The sequence below is a fragment of the Squalius cephalus genome (genome assembly GCF_949319135.1).
Source record: "Squalius cephalus genome assembly, chromosome: 5".
Lineage (NCBI taxonomy): Eukaryota > Metazoa > Chordata > Actinopteri > Cypriniformes > Leuciscidae > Squalius > Squalius cephalus.
In genome coordinates this window covers 46,063,165-46,083,896 of record NC_137126.1, presented here as the reverse complement: position 1 = coordinate 46,083,896, position 20,732 = coordinate 46,063,165, and the positions used below count along the sequence as shown (strand labels likewise).

The following is a 20,732-nucleotide window of genomic DNA, read 5'->3' as shown; positions in this document are numbered from 1 at the left end:
TGGGAAGCTACTGAATATGATAAGCTGCATATTTGATTAGTGACTTTAAATGTTTTATATATTATTAGTTTAGGATCGGTTTATAGTGATAGATATTTTACCATAGATATGATATGATATTTATTATAGATTATTGAATAAATATCATATGTGTGTGTATATATATATATATAAATGTTTTTATGTGTATAGGGATAGATGGTATATTTGATTAGTTTAGTGACTTACAGTAAACATAATTTAGATTTTATTAGTTTAGAGTGTATGTAAAGTGATATGTTACTTTTGATTCGTTTTATAACTAAATATTTTATATATTATTAGTTTAGTGACTTTTAATAGTCATAGATGTTATATTTGATTAGTGACTTTAAATATTTATATTTTATATATTACCAGTTTTGAGACTGTGTGTATTGATAGATGTTAATCTTGATTGGTGTCCTGACATTAGAAAATTATATTTTATATCTTATTAGTTTAGGGTCTGTGAATAGTCAAAGATGTTATATTTACTTTAAATGTTGTATATTTCTAATATTATTAGTTTAGGGATGATGTTTAGTAATGAGTGTTATATATAATTAGTGCAGTGACTTGATACATTATTTATTAGTTTAGGGACAATGTATAGTATAATGATATATGTTATATTTGATGACTTTAAATACCGCTGGACATTATATGTGATTAGTTGAGGGACTGTGTGGCAGCTGTGTGAAGTCGAGACATTATAATTATGAATGAAATAGGAGTGCTGTTATATGTGTGTGTGTGTGTGTGGCTTCAGCTCTTTTCAGGATATTAATGCTGTTTAAGATTTGTTGCTGTAGCAATGTAGAGCACTAAAACTATGAGTTGAATGCATTACCGTACGCGCACACACTCGCACGGACACACACCCCCTCTGAGACGTGATTTATTTGCCTATTACCTCGATCAGTAATGTGAAGGAAAACAGACATGCACAGTTTGTGTGTGTGTGTGTGTGTGTGTGTGTGTGTGTGTGTGCGTGTGTGTGCGTGTGTGTGCGTGTGTGTGTGTGTGTGTGTGTGTGTGTGTGTGTGTGTGTGTGTGTGTGTGTGTGTGTGTGTGTGTGTGTGTGTGTGTGTGTGTGTGTGTGTGTGTGTGTGTGTGAATGAGCAGAGTAGTAAAAGGCTAGACAGGCTGAAGATATTTGTCTCATGCAGACATGTGTGTTTTATGTCCAGTTGAATGGAGGAATCGCAGAGGACACAATTGAAGGTTCAGGGTGAGCAGCAGCTCTGGGTGAAATAGTTAAATATTATATTTCTTGATCTGAATATTTCTACAGTGTTTTGACAAGTGAAATAGCTCAGAAGAACATCATTTCAACTACAGGCACATCAGCAATTGCTGCGAAGTAGATTCAGAATGTTTTATGCAAAAATTAATGTACAGTCAAATGTAGCTAAAAATGGTCAAGGTAAAAAATTGTCATATTCTCAATCATTTTCATTATATGCATCATGTACACAGTAACTAAATCTAAAAAATAATCAATATTCATATATTATATTTATTTTATGTATGTATGTATATATATATATATATATATATATATATATATATATAATACATTTATGGGCAAAATCACATTTTTATTTAATATAGTATTATATTAAATATTAAATACATTTTAAATAAAGCACATTGTAAATCTTCAATATGGCCTAGCGCTAGAGAACAGAAATGAAATCTTACCTTCACAAAGCTCACAGAGCAACAGAAAGAAAGACATTACTCACACGTCTCTGCATTTACAATTCACAGGTTCACACATGAGGTGTTAGATGGATTTGAGGAAGACTAGATGAGTTTGGCCTTCCCTCCGCGAGACCTCAAGTGTTAAACACCCACTCACACACACACAACACATACGAGCATGGAAAGACACAGAAACCGACAGGGGGAAATAGATATTCACACCCGCACGTGAACATTATGAGAATACAGTGAATGAGTTGTGCAGGTCATACTTTGACCTGAGAATATGGCAGATGGTGGCGTCATTCACACGTGGCGAAATGTGACGAAACCAATCACACACTATCAACTACACAGACAGCATCACAGTGAGATGAAAATCTGAACTTATTATAATTATCTGTTTTTTTTCTCATATAAACCTGGAAATAAGAAATAATTTTTTATAAAAAATAATATAAAAAGCTAAATGAAATGTAAGAAATATTCTGCACTATTTCCAGGTGAATAATGAAATGTAAGTAAACAAGTCGCTTCTCTGTCTCCATTCTCCTCAGTCTTGAGGAAGACGTTTGAACAGGAGCCCTTGGGGAAGGAAGTGTCACTCGAACAGGAAGTGCTGCTGCAGTGCCGCCCACCCGAGGGCATTCCACCTGCTGAGGTACACACACACACACACACACACACACACACACACACCTCACATGTGTTAATACTGTACAGATCATCTTTGCCTATAGGGATAAATGTCAAGCTCTATCTTGTGTCGCCAACTGTCAAAACAATTTTATATAATTAAACATCAAATTAAACAATATATATTATATATATATATATTTTATTATATTTATAGATTATATTATTATATAATATAATATAATATATTATATATATATAAAAATTAAATATATAATACATATATATAATTAATTGTTGTTAATGTTAATAAAAATATAATTAATTAATATAAAAATAAAAATATAATTAATCAATTAATTAATGTTAACAGATACAACTTTTGATTTTAAAGTGTTTCAAATTAAACAATATATATATATATATATATATATATGTATTATTATATTTAAAGATTATATTATTATATAATATAATATATTATATATACAGGTGCTGGTCATATAATTAGAATATCATCAAAAAGTTGATTTATTTCAGTAATTCCATTCAAAAAGTGAAACTTGTATATTATATAGACTCATTACATGCAAAGTGAGATATTTCAAGCCTTTATTTGTTATAATTTTGATGATTATGGCTTACAGCTTGCAAAAACCACAAAATCAAAATCTCAGAAAATTAGAATATTACATGAAATCACACAGTAATTACACAGTGATACCATGGTCATTGAACCAGGTTTTGGTTCTTTTGGCAGTGTGGGCCGGTGCAAATCCTGCTGGAAAATGAAGTCAGAATCTCCTTAAATCTTGTCTGCTGAAGGAAGCATGAAGTGCTCTGGAAATGTCCTGGTAGACGTCTGCGTTGAGTGGACAGCACAGTGGACCAACACCAGCCGATGACATGGCTCCCCAAACCAACACAGACTGTGGAAACTTCACACTGGACTTCAAGCATCTTGGATTGTGTGCCTCTCCATTCTTCCTCCAGACTCTGGGACCTTGGTTTCCAAATGAGATGCAAAATTTGCTCTCATCAGAAAAGAGGACTTTGGTCCACTGTGCTTTATTAAATCCAGAGTCAACGCAGCCGTCTACCAGGACATTTCCAGAGCACTTCATGCTTCCTTCAGCAGACAAGCTTTATGGAGATGCTTCCTTCATTTTCCAGCAGGATTTTCACCGGCCCACACAGCCAAAATAACCAAAATCTGGTTCAATGACCATGGTATCACTGTGTAATTACTGTGTGATTTCATGTAATATTCTAATTTTCTGAGATTTTGATTTTGTGGTTTTCACAAGCTGTAAGCAATAATCATCAAGATTATAACAAATAAAGGCTTGAGATATCTCACTTTGCATGTAATGAGTCTATATAATATAAAAGTTACACTTTTTTAACGGAATTACTAAAATAAATCAACTTTTTGATGATATTATAATTAAATGACCAGCACCTGTATTATATATATAAAGATTAAATATATAATACATATATATATAATTAATTGTTGTTAATGTTAATAAAAATATAATTAATTAATATAAAAATAAAAATATAATTAATCAATTAATTAATGTTAACAGATACAACTTTTGATTTTAAAGTGGTGGTATAATGCCCTTTTCACAAGATGTAAAGTAAGTCTCTGATGTCCCCAGAGTGTGTATGTGAAGTTTTAGCTCAAAATACCCCACAGATATTTTTATATAGCATGTTAAAATTGTCACTTTTTGAGGGTGAGCAAAAACACAGCGTTTTGTGTCTGTTCCTTTAAATGCAAATGAGCTGCTGCTCCCGGCACAGGGGGCGGAGCTTCAATAGCATGCACTCACACAGACACGCACTGAAAATTTCAAAAACTTTTAGCCTTTTATGTTCAAACCGGATTCAGACAATGATGGAGAGACTCAAGAAGAAGTGACAACATACAACATTTCTGAATGGTTAGTTGATGAATTTATGTATCTTATGTGTAGTTATCTTCTAGTCATTGATTAGCATATTCTGTCTTGATAATCTATAAATCGTGTTCCCGGGGGAGGGGTTTATGTAAATTCTAGGGTTGGTGATGTCACTAACCCAGGAGGAATGTGGTGTAGTCTCTACCAGCCGTTTGTTGTAGTCCTTAAAAAGCGATTTCTGTAAAAGCAAATATCTCCCCAGAACTTTAAGCATTGTAACTTTGCAGATGTTGTTTATGCTCAAACAGCAACATTACACACTAACTAAAATTAGAAAAGTGAAATCATAATCAACCACCAATTTAATGTATTAGTAAATATTGAAATTAACATTAAGATTAATAAATGCTGTGGAAGTATTAATATTAGTTAACATTAACTAATGTAATTAACTAATGTTAACAAATGAAACCTTTTTGTAAAGTGTTACTCATACATTTAATAAATGATTTAATTATAAAATTAGTACTTAAAATGTACTAATTCATTTCTAATCTTCTTTTGTATGCATACATGTAAATGTAAAACATGTTAAATAATACCTTTTATGCCTTTTTAAATGTTCAACTTTCTTTAGTGTAATGTTGCTGTTTGAACATAAAAAAGCTCTGCAAAGTTATAAAGCACAAAGTCCCTCCAGCGGGAGTTATTCTCTATATCAGTGTCACTGTTTCTGAACTCCCTGAAACGCCTCCATTGTAGTCGTGAGTTTTCTTCTGGGAATAAACGCGTCACAATATTCCTCATTTAAATCATTCCCGCCCAAGAAGTTTGATTAAGCCGGAGCAATAGCACAGCTGTACATAAAATATTGCAATATTTTATATTGCAAATCAGAGCTAGAAGAAGACAAATTGTTGGTGCGAGTCTCGCTGGCTCATCTGTGACCAGGACAGCGAGTCTTTGTGGTGTATCGAGAGCTCTGGAGTCCAGGGTAATGTCTGCATATCACCAGTCCACATTGGATGAACCACATCCAACAGGAATAACCGTCTGCACAAGAGGAATCTGTCCTGTCTGACTGGGATGTCCAGGTACTAACCCGGATCAGATCCAAAAAACATAAAACCACATCTGCCCAACTCACTGCAGAATTAAATGCGCACCTCGACTCAAAACTGTTCGTCAGGAAACTCCAGAGTCAATATTCATGGTCGGCTTCTATAGCCAAACCTTTGATCACTCGTGCCAATGCCAAATGTTGGGTTCATTGGTGCCAACAGTGCAAATCCTGGGCTTTGGACAATGTGAAACTTGTTCTCTGATGAGTCCACCTTCAATATCTTTCCCACATAGCTGCAAACTTTAGACCATTACTGTATGTTGTAGTTGTGTGTGTGTGCACATGTTGAGCTTGTCTGTCATCATATGTGTGTTTGGAGCCGTCAGAGTTCTTTCTGCTCCTGACTTTGACCCGGAGGTCTAGGTTTCCCAGAAGACCCGTAAACGACAGCTGCGGCTCCCAGAGGACACGTCACACACACTTACGCGCACACATACAACGAAAACACACACACACACACATTCGGGCCGAGTAAGTTGAGTTGTGAAGAAGAGCCATGTGAATTCCACCGAGTGCTGCTATATCTCTCTGTTCCGCTCGCTGACTCCGTCTAGACTAAAAAAACCCTCGCAACGTCCCTGGATGTTCCCGGAGGGTGCTGGGAATACCACGACCCCAGTCAGGATCCACATTTTCAAGTAAATATCATTTGCTGTTTCTGAACAATGCAAGCGACTGACCTCTCTGTTGACCGGGCGTACTTTCTGAACACCCACAGCGTGAGCCACAGTCGTTCGGGAGCCAGAACGCTTTAAAATAACAGTGTGCTTGAGCAGAAACTGAGATCCGGCCAATCACAGAGCCCTCATTAAAAAAAAAAAAAAAAACACTGTTTCCATGGCGATAGAAAATATACATACAGGTTAACCTGGACTAACCAGCAGGCCATAGTTGCAGACGAAGACCTCCACTTTATACTGTCACAATTATATTCTTGGCCTCTGACTTGGCCTCACACACACACACACACACACACGTGTAAAGCATAATACAGTGGCTGGAGTTTATATACTGAGGGAGCGATGAATGGTGTGCTATTCATAACATCCGTAAAATCTGCAGAAACCATCAGAACGCGGTGGGAAACACATATGCAGATACACTTGAAACACTCTAGAGATGCACATAAACACACACACACACACACACACACACACACAATTGGGACTCAAACTGTATTTCATACTCGTGTTGTTGAAGCTGCTCTGTAACTGTGGCTCCACGCTTCTCATAATTTAAAGTAGTTAAAGTAATTTACAGTACAGTCCATGTAATTAACAGAAAATCACAGGTACTGAACTTAGTCTTATTAGATTTATAGGTATTCCTTAACACACTCCATTAAACACTGGTAAGAAGTCTCTTACTGTACGCTCACCAAGGCTGCTTTTATTTGATCAAAAATACAATAAAAACAGTATTGAATTATTATTACATTTAAAAAAAAACAGTTTTTTAGGATTCTTTGATGAATAGAAATTTCAAGAGAACAGCATTTATTTGAAATAGAATGTGTGTGTGTGTGTGTGTGTGTGTGTGTATTGATTTTTAAGTATTTGTTTTTATCTAATATCAACCTATTTGCATGTCACTAGGTTATATAGATTTAAAAATTTATTTTGTGTACATTTACTTTTTGATTAAGTTAAAATATGTATTTTCTTAGTATAGGAGACCAGAGCTTGTTGTCACACTTTTTACTCAAGTGAATATTTCTCAAGGTATGTATATATTTGAAAGTCAATTTCAGTTTTCTTCATAAAGTCATTTCCACTCTTACTGCCCAGGACAAAATGATACAGTTCATTGAACACATGCTTGTTTTATAGCATGTAATATCGGGGCATGTTGTCACACTATATGGAGGTTTTTTGTTTGTTTTGTACAAAGGAAACCTGCTATTAAACAGGCTAATAGTATTTATGCACGAAAAACATTTATGAAATACAAAACTATATAAAACATACAAAAGCGCTGCACAATTGTTTCGGCCAAAATAACATACAATACATGAAATTACAACATATAAAACACATGTGACAACTTGCCCCAATGATACTGTGACAACCTTAGTTTGGACTGCAAAATTCACAAAAAAAATAAAATAATGATTTAATTATAATGTATATTAAATATGAATTATAGCTTGTTTTGATCTTGGTGTTATCAAAGTAGCACGTGTTTGTGTAATTGGACAGTTGACTGGTGACAACTAGCCCTGGTCTCTGCTTTCCTAACTTACTGTGTCGGGGTTGAAATATTATAGTAATTGCTTTTCCAGTGTCTATGGTGGTTATGACTCTGATTTTTTTGGATCTGTTCTGGGAGAATATAATTTAACCGCATACTTTACACTGCTACTTGATGGGGAAAATAGCTTGTTAGCAGAAAAGCTGCAGTATTTGAAAAACAGCTAAGCTGCTGTCACACTACTGACAGTAAAGTTAGCAGCCTTGCTTGTTTTAGCTTCTCCTCAGCGCTGTTCCACACACACACACGTTCGACAAAAAGCTGCAAAACAGCTTCCAGCAGCGTGTTTGATGCTTCTGCAGCCTCACAGTTAATATCTCCTTCATTAGCTCAGAGCAAAAGCACTTTACTGTGTTTTATGCTAATGAAGATGGAGATTGTTTACGGTAAAAGACTTTTATGGCAAGCCATTAATTAAATGTGCCGATGTTCTGTATGTTGGTAATGTGTCAGCACGTGTGTAAATTTTGAAAATGCATCTAGAGATGGAGTGAGTTATTATGTCCGAGTCCAGTTAATGCAGTACACATGCTGACACGCACATTTTGACATGTATGCGTGCACACGCCAGGACAAAGTCATAAATTAACTGTATCTATCTACGTGTCCGTTGACCAGTAGCATTTGAATATGGCTTGAACCTGTTGCAATTTATGCATGAATACGAGTTATATGAAATATAAGTTCCCAAACAGGTTCTACCATTGCATAAGAGGTTAAGACTCATTTTCAGGGAATGTATCTTTAATTCAAGAATATTTTGTCGTACTGCGCTGTCAGATTTTCCCAATGTTTTTAAGTAAAACTGAATTTGCTATAGTAAAAAGAAAAACAGTTGTGCTGCTTGATTTTTTTTTTTTTTTTTTTTTTTTTTTGGAACCATTTTGGAGACATTTAATGCATAATTTTTATTATGCTCAGTGTCGAGGAAAGTAAAAAGTACTGCATTACAAAATGGTGTTACTCCTTATTTTTGGCAACTGTTAAACAGTTTAACTTTGCTACGTTCTAGCGGGTCTTCGTTTGCGCTCGGAAAAGAGCGTGGAGCAAAAATGCCACCAAAATTAATAAAAATGCCCCCCAAAATGTAGTTATTTGTATATAAGTTTTTCTCTCTTCAAATTGTTCAAAGTATATGTTCTGTTTAAAAATAATTAAAAAAAACAGCAAATGGACAGTTACTATTACTACTTGTATTCTGTAATTCTATTTTGCTGACTGAAAATAAAGAATTAAAAAAAAAAAAAAAAAAAAAAAAATCCCCCCAAATTTAAGATACGGGCAAAAAAATTTTATTAATATTTATAAATAAATTAATAAAATGTCCTCATTTGAGTTCTTGCTATTAATATTTATAAAGTATGTAGCTAGTTAAGCAATACCACACGAGCAAGAGTGCTTTTGTCCGTGTGTGTGTGTTTGTGCGAGGTGTGTTTAAGCTCTCAAGCGAGCGCAGAGGTCAGGAGGAAGTGTTTTCCTGAGTGTTTCAGTATTTATGTGTGTGTGTGAGTGCTGAAGTTCTTTAACATGTGGCGGCCGTGGGGAAGTGTGTGTTCATTATGCAGGACTCAAGGGACCAATCGCGCACGCTAAACACACCTGATCTCCATGCTGACCCGTAACCGCAAATCTGGCCCTGCTGTCTGCAGCTGTCATTTATCTCAACACGCTTTCATTCTCCTGCTCTCTCGTTTTTTCACTCTCCCTTTATGTTTTTTCATCCCTCTATCCATTCATAAACCCAACCGTACCTTTTTCAGGCTATTTGTGGACATATTGATATTACTTTATACTATACAAATTAGAGCTGTCAATGAATTTTTCAAATCAAATGAACTAATTACATGATATTCTGATTAATTCATCTAATTATTTGAATTTGAACCGTCATTACTTTAATAATAGATAAACAATGTATATTATTATGATAATTTTACTTTACTTTAGTAATCATAATCTTTTATATATCAATTGTATAATTTTTCCAGGTGCACTTAACATTGCAATATTCATAAAAACGATTTCTCTTACACTTACAAATCAATGTGTGACTGTACCTTTAAGAGTTTCATGTCGACGACCTCTTTGCATGTGAAATGAATGACAGGCTGCAATTGAGTTTGCAAAGCCGTTATATTGTGACAGATTCATGAAACAATTTAGCTTCAATATGTTCTGTTTAGAATGTTGAGTTCTGAAAGTATGTGATCACATACAACAAACTCTTTCATTTCAGGAGATCAAGGAGAAAGAATATGAGGCCTTAAAGGGTTTCCTTCTCCAATACAATAAATAGTTCCTATGGCCTTAATGATTTCTTCATGGATATTTCCAGTCATTTGTTTTAACAGCGAGTGCCTGTAGACAATTAATATAACAAATAAGAGTGGTGATATGAAAGGTTACACGCAGAGCTAATACAGTGTGTGTGTTAGTGTGTGTGTTAGTGTGTGTGTGTGTGTGTGTGTGTGTGTGTGTGTGTATGTGTGTGTGCGTGCGTGTGTGTGCGTGTGTGTGTGTGTGTGTGTGTGTGTGTGTGTGTGTGTGTGTGTGTGTGTGTGTGTGTGTGTGTGTGTGTGTGTGTGTGTGTGCGTGTGTGTGTTTGCGTGTGCGTGTGTGTGTGTGTGTCTCTGTGGAGTTTGTGATCTCTGGTGGTTCTCGGTGCATCTGTGTTGTGATTAATGACCGTCTCTCCCCTCAGAGAGCAAGACACCGCACAATAACAGCTCAATACATCTCTCATCTCATTTCTCCTCTGTTCTGCTCTCATCTTAGTTTTCCTATTCTCTCTTATTGTTTAAAAATGGCTCTTTCATAAGTGGAGATCTAATGGAGTTTTTAGTTAAATTTAATTTAGGTATCATCTTTGCCTAAGATATTTCTTGTGAAATTCTTTAAGAGAATTAAAGATAGGGAGAAATAACACCATTTGCTTTAAAAAAAAAAAATCTATTTAAACTCCTGTTTGAGAAATAATAGAGATATGAAAGACACCTTATGTGTTCTAGATGGTTAAGTGAATGGCAGCAGAGTCCAGCCATACTTCTCTGTGATATTCTAGTCTCTACATATAGATCGGGTCTCTCCTTCATTGTGTCTGTGGGATTTTTATCACGTGTTTTATCATCCAGCAGGTGAAAATCATGTGTCTAATCACTTAGTAAAAAAGGAACAGCGCTCCTCTTTTCAACAACACACGATTGGAGGAATCATTCACATCTGGAGCTCAAAATTGTAGTGACGCTTGCCTATGCAAACACGAGGGATTAATAGTCGGTCTAATGGTTTAATACACTTGTCAAGTCATCTTCATTTACATAGCGCTTTTAACAATGTAGATTGTTCCAAAGCGGCTTTACAGAGATACAAGGATACTTGTCACATGAGACAACATACTGTGTGTGTGTGTGTGTGTGTGTGTGTGTGTGTGTGTGTGTGTGTGTGTGTGTGTGTGTGTGTGTGTGTGTGTGTGTGTGTGTGTGTGTGAAAGGTATATATAGCTTTGGGCCTCAGTGACATGCTCCGATGGCCCAGTTCTGTCTGTTCAATGGCCCCCAACCCTCCTTGAATCTGTGTGTGTGTGTGTGTGTGTGTGTGTGTGTGTGTGTGTGTGTGTGTGTGTGTGAGAAAGATAAATTTCCCATCCGCCCAACCGCACAGAGGAATTTTTCCACTCCTGCGTCTTTATTTAAGTCGGCGGCAGAACTTTGATGCCAACACAAAAGAAACAGACTGAAAGGCTGTATCTGCTGAAATATTAACGCAGTCATTTGCTGTTCAGAAACGCATTCAGATCTCCACACACCTCTCTGACCTGAGCAGAGACACCGTACAGGAATCAGAACATATGAGCTTTACCACAACAGAAAGGAGATTTGAGAGCTGTGTTCTCAATGGAAAACATGCAGACTGTGAAAAATATCTATTTTTAAAACGTAACGATACACATTTCAAACTGCCACATGTGCAACATTGTTTTCACATGACATCACTACAGCTTTGACCTGTGCTTCATATCCTCCACAGCTAGAGAGTTATTAGTTGTTGAAGTTTACACTTACAAATAATCGGATAGAGGAAAAGAGAATTTGGCTTGCTGATCTCTGAGCTCAGAGTCTGGCCCGGACCCAGAGCTCTACCCCGTATCCCTGGCTGGGATAGGAATAATAGAGAGTGAGGAGTCGAAGAATGTCACATTATTATATATACACACAGTGGGGAGAACAAGTATTTGATACACTGCCGATTTTGCAGGTTTTCCTACTTACAAAGCATGTAGAAGTCTGTAATTTTTATCATAGGTACTCTTCAACTGTGAGTGACAGAATCTAAAACAAAAATCCAGAAAATCACATTGTATGATTTTTAAGTAATTAATTTGCATTTTATTGCATGACATAAGTATTTGATACATCAGAAAATCAGAACTTAATATTTGGTACAGAAACCTTTGTTTGCAATTACAGAGACCATACGTTTCCTGTAGTTCTTGACCAGGTTTGCACACACTGCAGCAGGGATTTTGGCCCACTCCTCCATACAGACCTTCTCAAGATCCTTCAGGTTTCGGGGCTGTCGCTGGGCAATACAGACTTTCAGCTCCCTCCAAAGATTTTCTATTGGGTTCAGGTCTGGAGACTGGCTAGGCCATTCCAGGACCTTGAGATGCTTCTTACGGAGCCACTCCTTAGTTGCCCTGGCTGTGTGTTTCGGGTCGTTGTCATGCTGGAAGACCCAGCCACGACCCATCTTCAATGCTCTTACTGAGGGAAGGAGGTTGTTGGACAACATCCATGGCCCCATCCATCCTCCCCTCAATACGGTGCAGTCGTCCTGTCCCCTTTGCAGAAAAGCATCCCCAAAGAATGATGTTTGCACCTCCATGCTTTACAGTTGAGATGGTGTTCTTGAGGTTGTACTCTTCCTTCTTCTTCCTCCAAACACGGCGAGTGGAGTTTAGACCAAAAAGCTCTATTTTTGTCTCATCAGACCACATGACCTTCTCCCATTCCTCCTCTGGATCATCCAGATGGTCATTGGCAAACTTCAGACGGGCCTGGACATGCGCTGGCTTGAGCAGGGGGACCTTGCGTGCGCTGCAGGATTTTAATCCATGACGGCGTAGTGTGTTACTAATGGTTTTCTTTGAGACTGTGGTCCCAGCTCTCTTCAGGTCATTGACCAGGTCCTGCCGTGTAGTTCTGGGCTGATCCCTCACCTTCCTCATGATCATTGATGCCCCACGAGGTGAGATCTTGCATGGTGCCCCAGACCGAGGGAGATTGACCGTCATCTTGAACTTCTTCCATTTTCTAATAATTGCACCAACAGTTGTTGCCTTCTCACCAAGCTGCTTGCCTATTGTCCTGTAGCCCATCCCAGCCTTGTGCAGGTCTACAATTTTATCCCTGATGTCCTTACACAGCTCTCTGGTCTTGGCCATTGTGGAGAGGTTGGAGTCTGTTTGATTGAGTGTGTGGACAGGTGTCTTTTATACAAGTAACGAGTTCAAACAGGTGCAGTTAATACAGGTAATGAGTGGAGAACAGGAGGGCTTCTTAAAGAAAAACTAACAGGTCTGTGAGAGCCGGAATTCTTACTGGTTGGTAGGTGATCAAATACTTATGTCATGCAATAAAATGCAAATTAATTATTTAAAAATCATACAATGTGTTTCTGGATTTTTGTTTTAGATTCCGTCTCTCACAGTTGAAGAGTACCTATGATAAAAATTACAGACTTCTACATGCTTTGTAAGTAGGAAAACCTGCAAAATCGGCAGTGTATCAAATACCCACTGTATATATATATATATATATATATATATATTCTGATGTCAAATCGGACTCAAGTCTGCAGATAATATACACTATGTTTCAAAAGTGTAGTCAATAGTGTTTTTTTAAAGAAATGAATATTTTTATTTAATCAGCAAATCAGCATATTAGAATGATTTCTGAAAGGTCATGTGACACTAATTACTGGAGTAATGATGCTGAAACTTCAGCTTTGATCACAGGAATACATTACATTTTACAATATATTCACATAGAAAACAGTTATTTTAAATTCTAATAATATTTCACAATATTGTGATTTTACTGTATTTTTAATTAACTAAATGCAGCCTTGATGAGCAGAAGAGACTTCTTTCAAAAACTTTAAACAAATTTTACCGACCCACAAGTTTTGAATGGTCGTGTGTGTTTATATATAATTTGTTATATTTTTTTTCTGGTTTATCCACCACACTAGAAACAGAAGGTCAGGTCAGGTGCAGTGCATTGTGGGATACAACAGTGTGTATGTGTGTGTGGGCCTGACAACCTCTAGTTTCACTGACTTAATTAACAACAGCAATTGTGCCAATTATGTTAATGAGACTGCTAATACCAGGCCGTCAGTAACATGGGCCACTGTGTGTGTGTGTGTGTGTGTGTGTGTGTGTGTGTGTGTGTGTGTGTGTGTGTGTGTGTGTGTGTGTGTGTGTGTGTGTGTGTGTGTGTGTCAGTTGTTTGAGAGCACTGCGGTCGTTACACTAATAATCTACTGACACAGATGATTATAGAAATTTATACAGTATGAATACGAATAAATCAAAGCTGATCATATTTACTTTCTTAGATGTAAATAAAATTATAGACTGGACTAAAAGATCTATTAGTATGATTGTAGGACTTTCAACAAGATATATTATCATACTTCTAGATATTTCAGTCCAGTACTGAATACACACTCACCACACACATTATTAGGTACACCTTGCCAGTAGCGGGTTGGACCGCCTTTTGCCTTCAGAACTGTCTTAATTATTCTTGGCACTGAATTAACAAGGTGCTGGAAACATTCCTGGTTAAATCATTCCTGAATCACCTGTTCCTCCACATCCCAAATCTGCTCTATTTAACTGAGATCTAGAGACTGTGGAGTCGTTTGAGTTTAGTGAACTCACTGTCATGGTCAAGAAACCAGTTTGAGAGGATTTGATCTTTGTGACGTGTGTGTTATCCTGCTGGAAGTGTCCATCAGAAGAGGAGAACACTGTGGTCATGAAGGGATGGACAGTGTCAGCAACAATAATAAGTAGTGTAATACAAAAATAAGTAGACTGTGGTGTTTAAATTGTGCTCAATTGGTACTAAGAGGTCCAAAGTGTGCCAAGAAAACATCCCTCACACCATTACAGCTCCAGCAGACTGAACCGCTGATATAAGGCAGGATGATCCATGCTTTCATGTTGTTTACGCCAAACTCTGTCCCGACCGTCTGAAAGTCACTGCAGAAATCCAGACTCATCAGACCAGGCAACGTTTTTCCAATCCTCTATTGTCCAGTTTTGGTGAGCCTGTGTGAATTGTAGCCTCAGTTTCTTGTTCTCAGCTGACAGGAGCGGCACCGGTGTGTGTCTTCTGCTGCTGTAGCTCGTCTGCTTCAAGGTTGGACATGTTGTGTGTTCAGAGATTGTTGTTGTGCGTTCAGATATTGTTGTGTGTTCAGAGACTGTTGTGTGTTCAGAGATTGTTGTTGTGTGTTCAGAGATTATTGTGTGTTCAGAGATTGTTGTGTGTTCAGAGATTGTTGTTGTGTGTTCAGAGATTATTGTGTGTTCAGAGACTGTTGTGCGTTCACAGATTGTGTGTTCAGAGCTTATTGTGTGTTCAGAGATTGTTGTGCATTCAAAGATTGTTGTGTGTTCAGAGATTGTTGTGTGTTCAGAGATTGTTGTGTGTTCAGAGACTGTTGTGTGTTCAGAGATTATTGTGTGTACAGAGATTGTTGTGCATTCAAAGATTGTTGTGTGTTCAGAGATTGTTGTGTGTACAGAGATTGTTGTGCATTCAAAGATTGTTGTGTGTTCAGAGATTGTTGTTGTGTGTTCAGAGATTATTGTGTGTTCAGAGACTGTTGTGCGTTCACAGATTGTGTGTTCAGAGCTTATTGTGTGTTCAGAGATTGTTGTGCATTCAAAGATTGTTGTGTGTTCAGAGATTGTTGTGTGTTCAGAGATTGTTGTGTGTTCAGAGACTGTTGTGTGTTCAGAGATTATTGTGTGTACAGAGATTGTTGTGCATTCAAAGATTGTTGTGTGTTCAGAGATTGTTGTGTGTTCAGAGATTGTTGTGCATTCAGAGATTGTTGTGCGTTCACAGATTGTGTGTTCAGAGCTTATTGTGTGTTCAGAGATTGTTGTGCGTTCAGAGATTGTTGTTATGCTTTCAGAGATTGTTGTGTGTTCAGAGATTGTTGTGTGTTCAGAGATTGTTGTGCATTCAGAGATTGTTGTGCGTTCACAGATTGTTGTGTGTTCAGAGATTGTTGTGTGTTCAGAGATTGTTTTTGTGCATTCAGAGATTGTTTTTGTGTGTTCAGAGATTGTTGTGCGTTTAGAGATTGTTGTTGTGCGTTCACAGATTGTTGTGCGTTCACAGATTGTTGAGCGTTCAGAGAATTTGTGTGTTCAGAGATTGTTGAGTGTTCAGAGATTGTTGTTATGTGTTCAGAGATTGTTGTTGTGTGTTCAGAGATTGTTGTTGTGTGTTCAGAGATTGTTGTTGTGTGTTCAGAGATTGTTGTGTGTTCACAGATTGTTGTGTGTTCACAAGAAGCACTCTTCTGCAGATCTCGGTTGTATTGAGTGTTTATTTGAGTTACTGTTGTCTTTCTATCAGCTTCTATCAGTCTTGATCATGTCTACATGCATTGAGTTGCTGCCATGTGATTGGCTGATTAGATATTTGCGTTAACAAGCAGTTTAACAGTATAAAGTGGCTGGTGAATATAAATGTATATATTTGTATTGGTTTGTATTTTATATACCTAGAATATGAATCTGGTTATTCAAGGGTTCTAGCTGGTCAATGGTGCCGTCCTAGTTTAGGTAGATAACTTGTTGGCTTGTCTACTAGTTGGATGAGTTAAAGGAACACTCCACCGTTTTTTGAAATAGGGCTTATTCACCGTCTTTCCTACATTTAGATAGGTGGGCAAACGCATTTTTGTCTCAGTGCATGCATTGTTTTAGTTTGGCAGCGCCGCCGATAGCTTAGCTTAGCATAATGAATGGAATCCTTTGTTGCCAGCTAGCATGTCATGAGTAAAAGTAATAAAAAATAAAAAAAACAAATTACTTCTTGTGGCCTGCGTATTCACAACGAGTACAAATAGCAATGCAGATTAAGACTAGGCGGTTTCCTAGGCAGATATTCACTTGGGACTATATTGGGGGGAAGCACTGCTACTTGGGCACAGAGATATCACGCAACACATGAAATCCCACGACTTCCGTCAACATACCAGCGTGAATAGTAGCCGGCTATTTTTCCTACAGTAGACATAGTGAATAGCGATGAACATGGCGGATTTTGTGAGAAACGAGGAGGGTGACTTCTCAGACAGTCAAGAGCCAGAACCATACCTCTATGAACCAGAGTTTTCAGAAGAGGAGCTGTGTGCTTTGGAAAAAGAACGACAGGAGGAGGAGGTTGCGATCGCTCAACAGCCTGAGAACGTGAGGATGAGAGTCAACACGAACTGGTGGTGAGTGTGATATCTCTGCGCCCAAGTAGCAGTGCTTCGCCTGTGCTTCCCCCAATAGAGCCCCAAGTCAATATCTGCCTAGGAAATCACCTAGTGTTAATCTGCATCGCTATTTGTACTCGTTGTGAATACGCAGGCCACAAGAAGTTATTTTATTTTTTTATTTTTTTACTCATGACATGCTAGCTGGCAACAAAGGATTCCATTCATTATGCTAAGCTAAACTATCGGCGGTGCTGCCAAACTAAAACAATGCATGCACTGAGACAAAAATGCGTTTGCCCACCTATCTAAATGTAGGAAAGACGGTGAATAAGCCCTATTTCAAAAAAACGGTGGAGTGTTCCTTTAAAGTTACCCTGGTAGACGTCCTTTACTGGTGGAGAAGTGGTTGAGCTTGTTTCCTTTCTTATAATAGCAGACTTTGTTTCCCAGTGAAGTTTTAATGAATGTTTTGTTTCTCAAAGAAGTTCATGAAAAGAGTTCATCCAGCTGAGAGAATTCCAGGAAGATTCTCTCTGTCTGTTCTTTATGAAAATAGAAAAATCTCTTCACAGCGTCCCTCAAATATCTGTGTCACACACACACACACACACACACACACACACCTCAGCCCACAGACGACACTGCTGGAGGAGGCTGTCAGCCGCGGAGTCTGATCACAAGAAGATGAAAGAGACAAAAACTGATTCTACATTTACTATCTTTCTCTCTATCCTTCCGTAGATACAAAAGAAATCAGCTCAATGTGGCCTGGCATGATTGTTCCAAACATATTATTTCCAGATGAACCACATATGATTTATCAAGATGAATTCGGATTAGATAGCAGATCAAACTACGAGCGGCTTAAATGTTCACAAATAAAAGTAAAAATGTCTCTAAAATGAAAAGTCTTCATTCGTTCCTCATGTCATTCCAACCTTGCATGACTTTCTTTCTTCTGTGAAACAAAAAGGGTGTGTGTGTGTGTTTCATCCACTGCGTTTGTTTGAACTCGAGGTAAGAGTAAATTCCAGGGTTTCTTAATAACAGCATTGACCTGTGTTTCATATCCAGCTGGAGAGAGATAGACAGGACAGAGAGCGAGACAGATTGACAGCAAGCTGAAATGAGGACGTTAACTTGCATTTTCCATCCTCAGGAATTGTGTTTAATATTTAATCTGATATACAGTGACTTACTGTATATGGTGCATGACGGTATCATACATTTTCTATATATATTCCCTAGGCAGAAGCGTTAGCCGAGGTGAATTATTTCTCTCATTACACCTGAACTCTCCATCAGCTTCTTTAGTGCTCCGCATGAAAACAGCATTGCTGAATAAAGCAGTTCAGGTGTGTGAGATTACAGTAGCAGTGGTTCACACGCCGATCGCTGAATATGCTGCATAATTCACGATAGCCCACTTAGCATAGATGTAGAGCACTTCTGAGTTCTTCAAGTTCTTACCTCACGTACCTTCACTGAAGCCTATATATTACAGATGCCCACTTCATTCCCCCTATGGTGCGTTTCTTGATTGCGAGGCTCAATGGCGCTTGCTTGAATTCACGATGAGAGCGTGTGTAATCTTCAGCGCTCGTGAAAGGACGCAGGTTTCCCTCTCTGGGTTTAAACAGGTTTAGGAGGCTTCAGAATTAGACGTGTTATTGTGCTCTGGGGCCTCACACCTGGAGTTCAGATCAGAAGAACTTCTGCAAATACTTGAATGAGCCTTCTGTAGTATTGCTGGCAGTGTGTGAGTGTGTGTGTGTTATACAGCTTAAAACAACCTCAGAGTTCACTGATAATATCCAGATTCCTTCAGTCCAGGGTTGTGCAGAATTCAGAACTGAAGAATGTGAGCGGTGAGTTTGAGCTTGAACTGAATTGGCCATGACACACAGGAGAGGATCTATCTATCTATCTATCTATCTATCTATCTATCTATCTATCTATCTATCTATCTATCTATCTATCTATCTATCTATCTATCTATCGTTCTATCGTTCTATCGGTCTATCTATCGTTCTGTCATTCTGTCTATCTATCTATCTATCTATCTATCTATCTATCTATCTATCTATCTATCGTTCTATCTATCGTTCTATCTATCGTTCTATCTATCGTTCTGTCATTCTGTCATTCTATCTATCTATCTATCTATTTATCTATCTATCTGTCTATCTGTCTATCTATCTATCTATCTATCTATCTATCTATCTATCATCTATCTATCGTTCTATCATTCTTTTTTCTATCGTTCTATCTGTAGTTCTATAATTCTATCATTCGTTCTATCGCCCTGTCATTCGTTCTATTGTTCTATCTTTCGTTCTATCACTCTGTCGTTTGTTCTATCGTTCTATCTTTCATTATATCGTTCTATCACTCTATCATTCGTTCTGTATCTATCTATCTGTCTGTCTGTCTGTCTGTCTTTCATTCTATCATTCTTTCTATCATTGTATCTATTGTTCTAGACAGATAGATAGACGATAGATAGATATTTTGTACATTTGTATTAAGTATATTTCATCATATTTAATAAATTAACTTTTATGAACCAGGGTGGAAGAGGTCATTTGCCAGAATGCATTACCTGTGTTGAATTACTTTGAGTTACAATTCTGTAAATTCCTCTTTCTGTCGTTACAATTTAAAGCACGCCTTGATATTTCTGGTACTTCTAGTGTCGTATGAGTCTGGGTAAAATGTAGTGATGCCATAAATGCTGTTTAGAACTTCACACACTCACATTTACACACCTGCTAGTTTCCCAAACTTCAGAACTATATATTCCGTCCTAAATAATACTTCTTGATGGCGAGAGTGTTTATTCATCACTTACACACTTGGTAGCATAAATACACACATCTATTCTGGCACGAAGAAAAAGCAATTATCTGAGAGATATTTACATTTTTCACAAAACTTTCTGATTGGTTTTGCTTTCAGCCTCTGTGTGTGTGTGTGAGTGTTTGTGTGTGTTTGGTTGTTGATTCTGCGTTTGCCCGGCGGGCACAGGAACTCTGTTCTGGCGATAAACACCAACAGGAGAAAATGAGCAGGTGCGTGAAGAGCGTCTCTCTGCCTCTTTCATCCTGATCAGCAGACGAGTCCCTGCAGAGAGAAATCAGCCCGTCCAGAAACAGCCCAAAGTGAGCTTCACAGAGACACGGCACGGAGAGATAAGGACAAATGTCAGTCACGCTCAAACCCGGGCTGAGAGAGTGCACTAGAAACATACAGCTTAAACAGGTGTCAGGTCATCTACTCATCAAATCTTTGGACACCTTTTTTCACATTTTAGAGTAGCAGTAAATCAAAACTACATCCTTTCATCTTTTGAGCAAACTATGAGTGTTGTTTGCCTGTGCAAAACAGTTTCACAGGTCTGGACTCTTGATTTGATTCAGGTTCCTTCTTCAGTTTTTTGTTGTGTATCTTCGGACCCCCTAAAGGGACATGGTGATGGAAAAATATGAGATGGGAATTCAAAATTATGTCAATGCCTTTGCGTCCGCTCGCAAATGTTTTGCATTCCCCTGAGAAACTAAGTG

General features: G+C 37.7%; 1 protein-coding gene across 3 annotated transcripts in view; it reads left to right on the top strand.

Moving 5' to 3' along the window:
- Positions 1-20,732, top strand: part of unc5ca (unc-5 netrin receptor Ca) — a 149,612-nt gene that overhangs the window by 67,651 nt on the left and 61,229 nt on the right. For all 3 annotated transcript variants that reach the window (XM_079872468.1, XM_079872467.1, XM_079872466.1), the window contains exon 4: positions 2,286-2,389. In XM_079872468.1, coding sequence (XP_079728594.1) covers positions 2,286-2,389 — 104 coding nt within the window. The remainder of the gene's footprint in view (positions 1-2,285; positions 2,390-20,732) is intronic.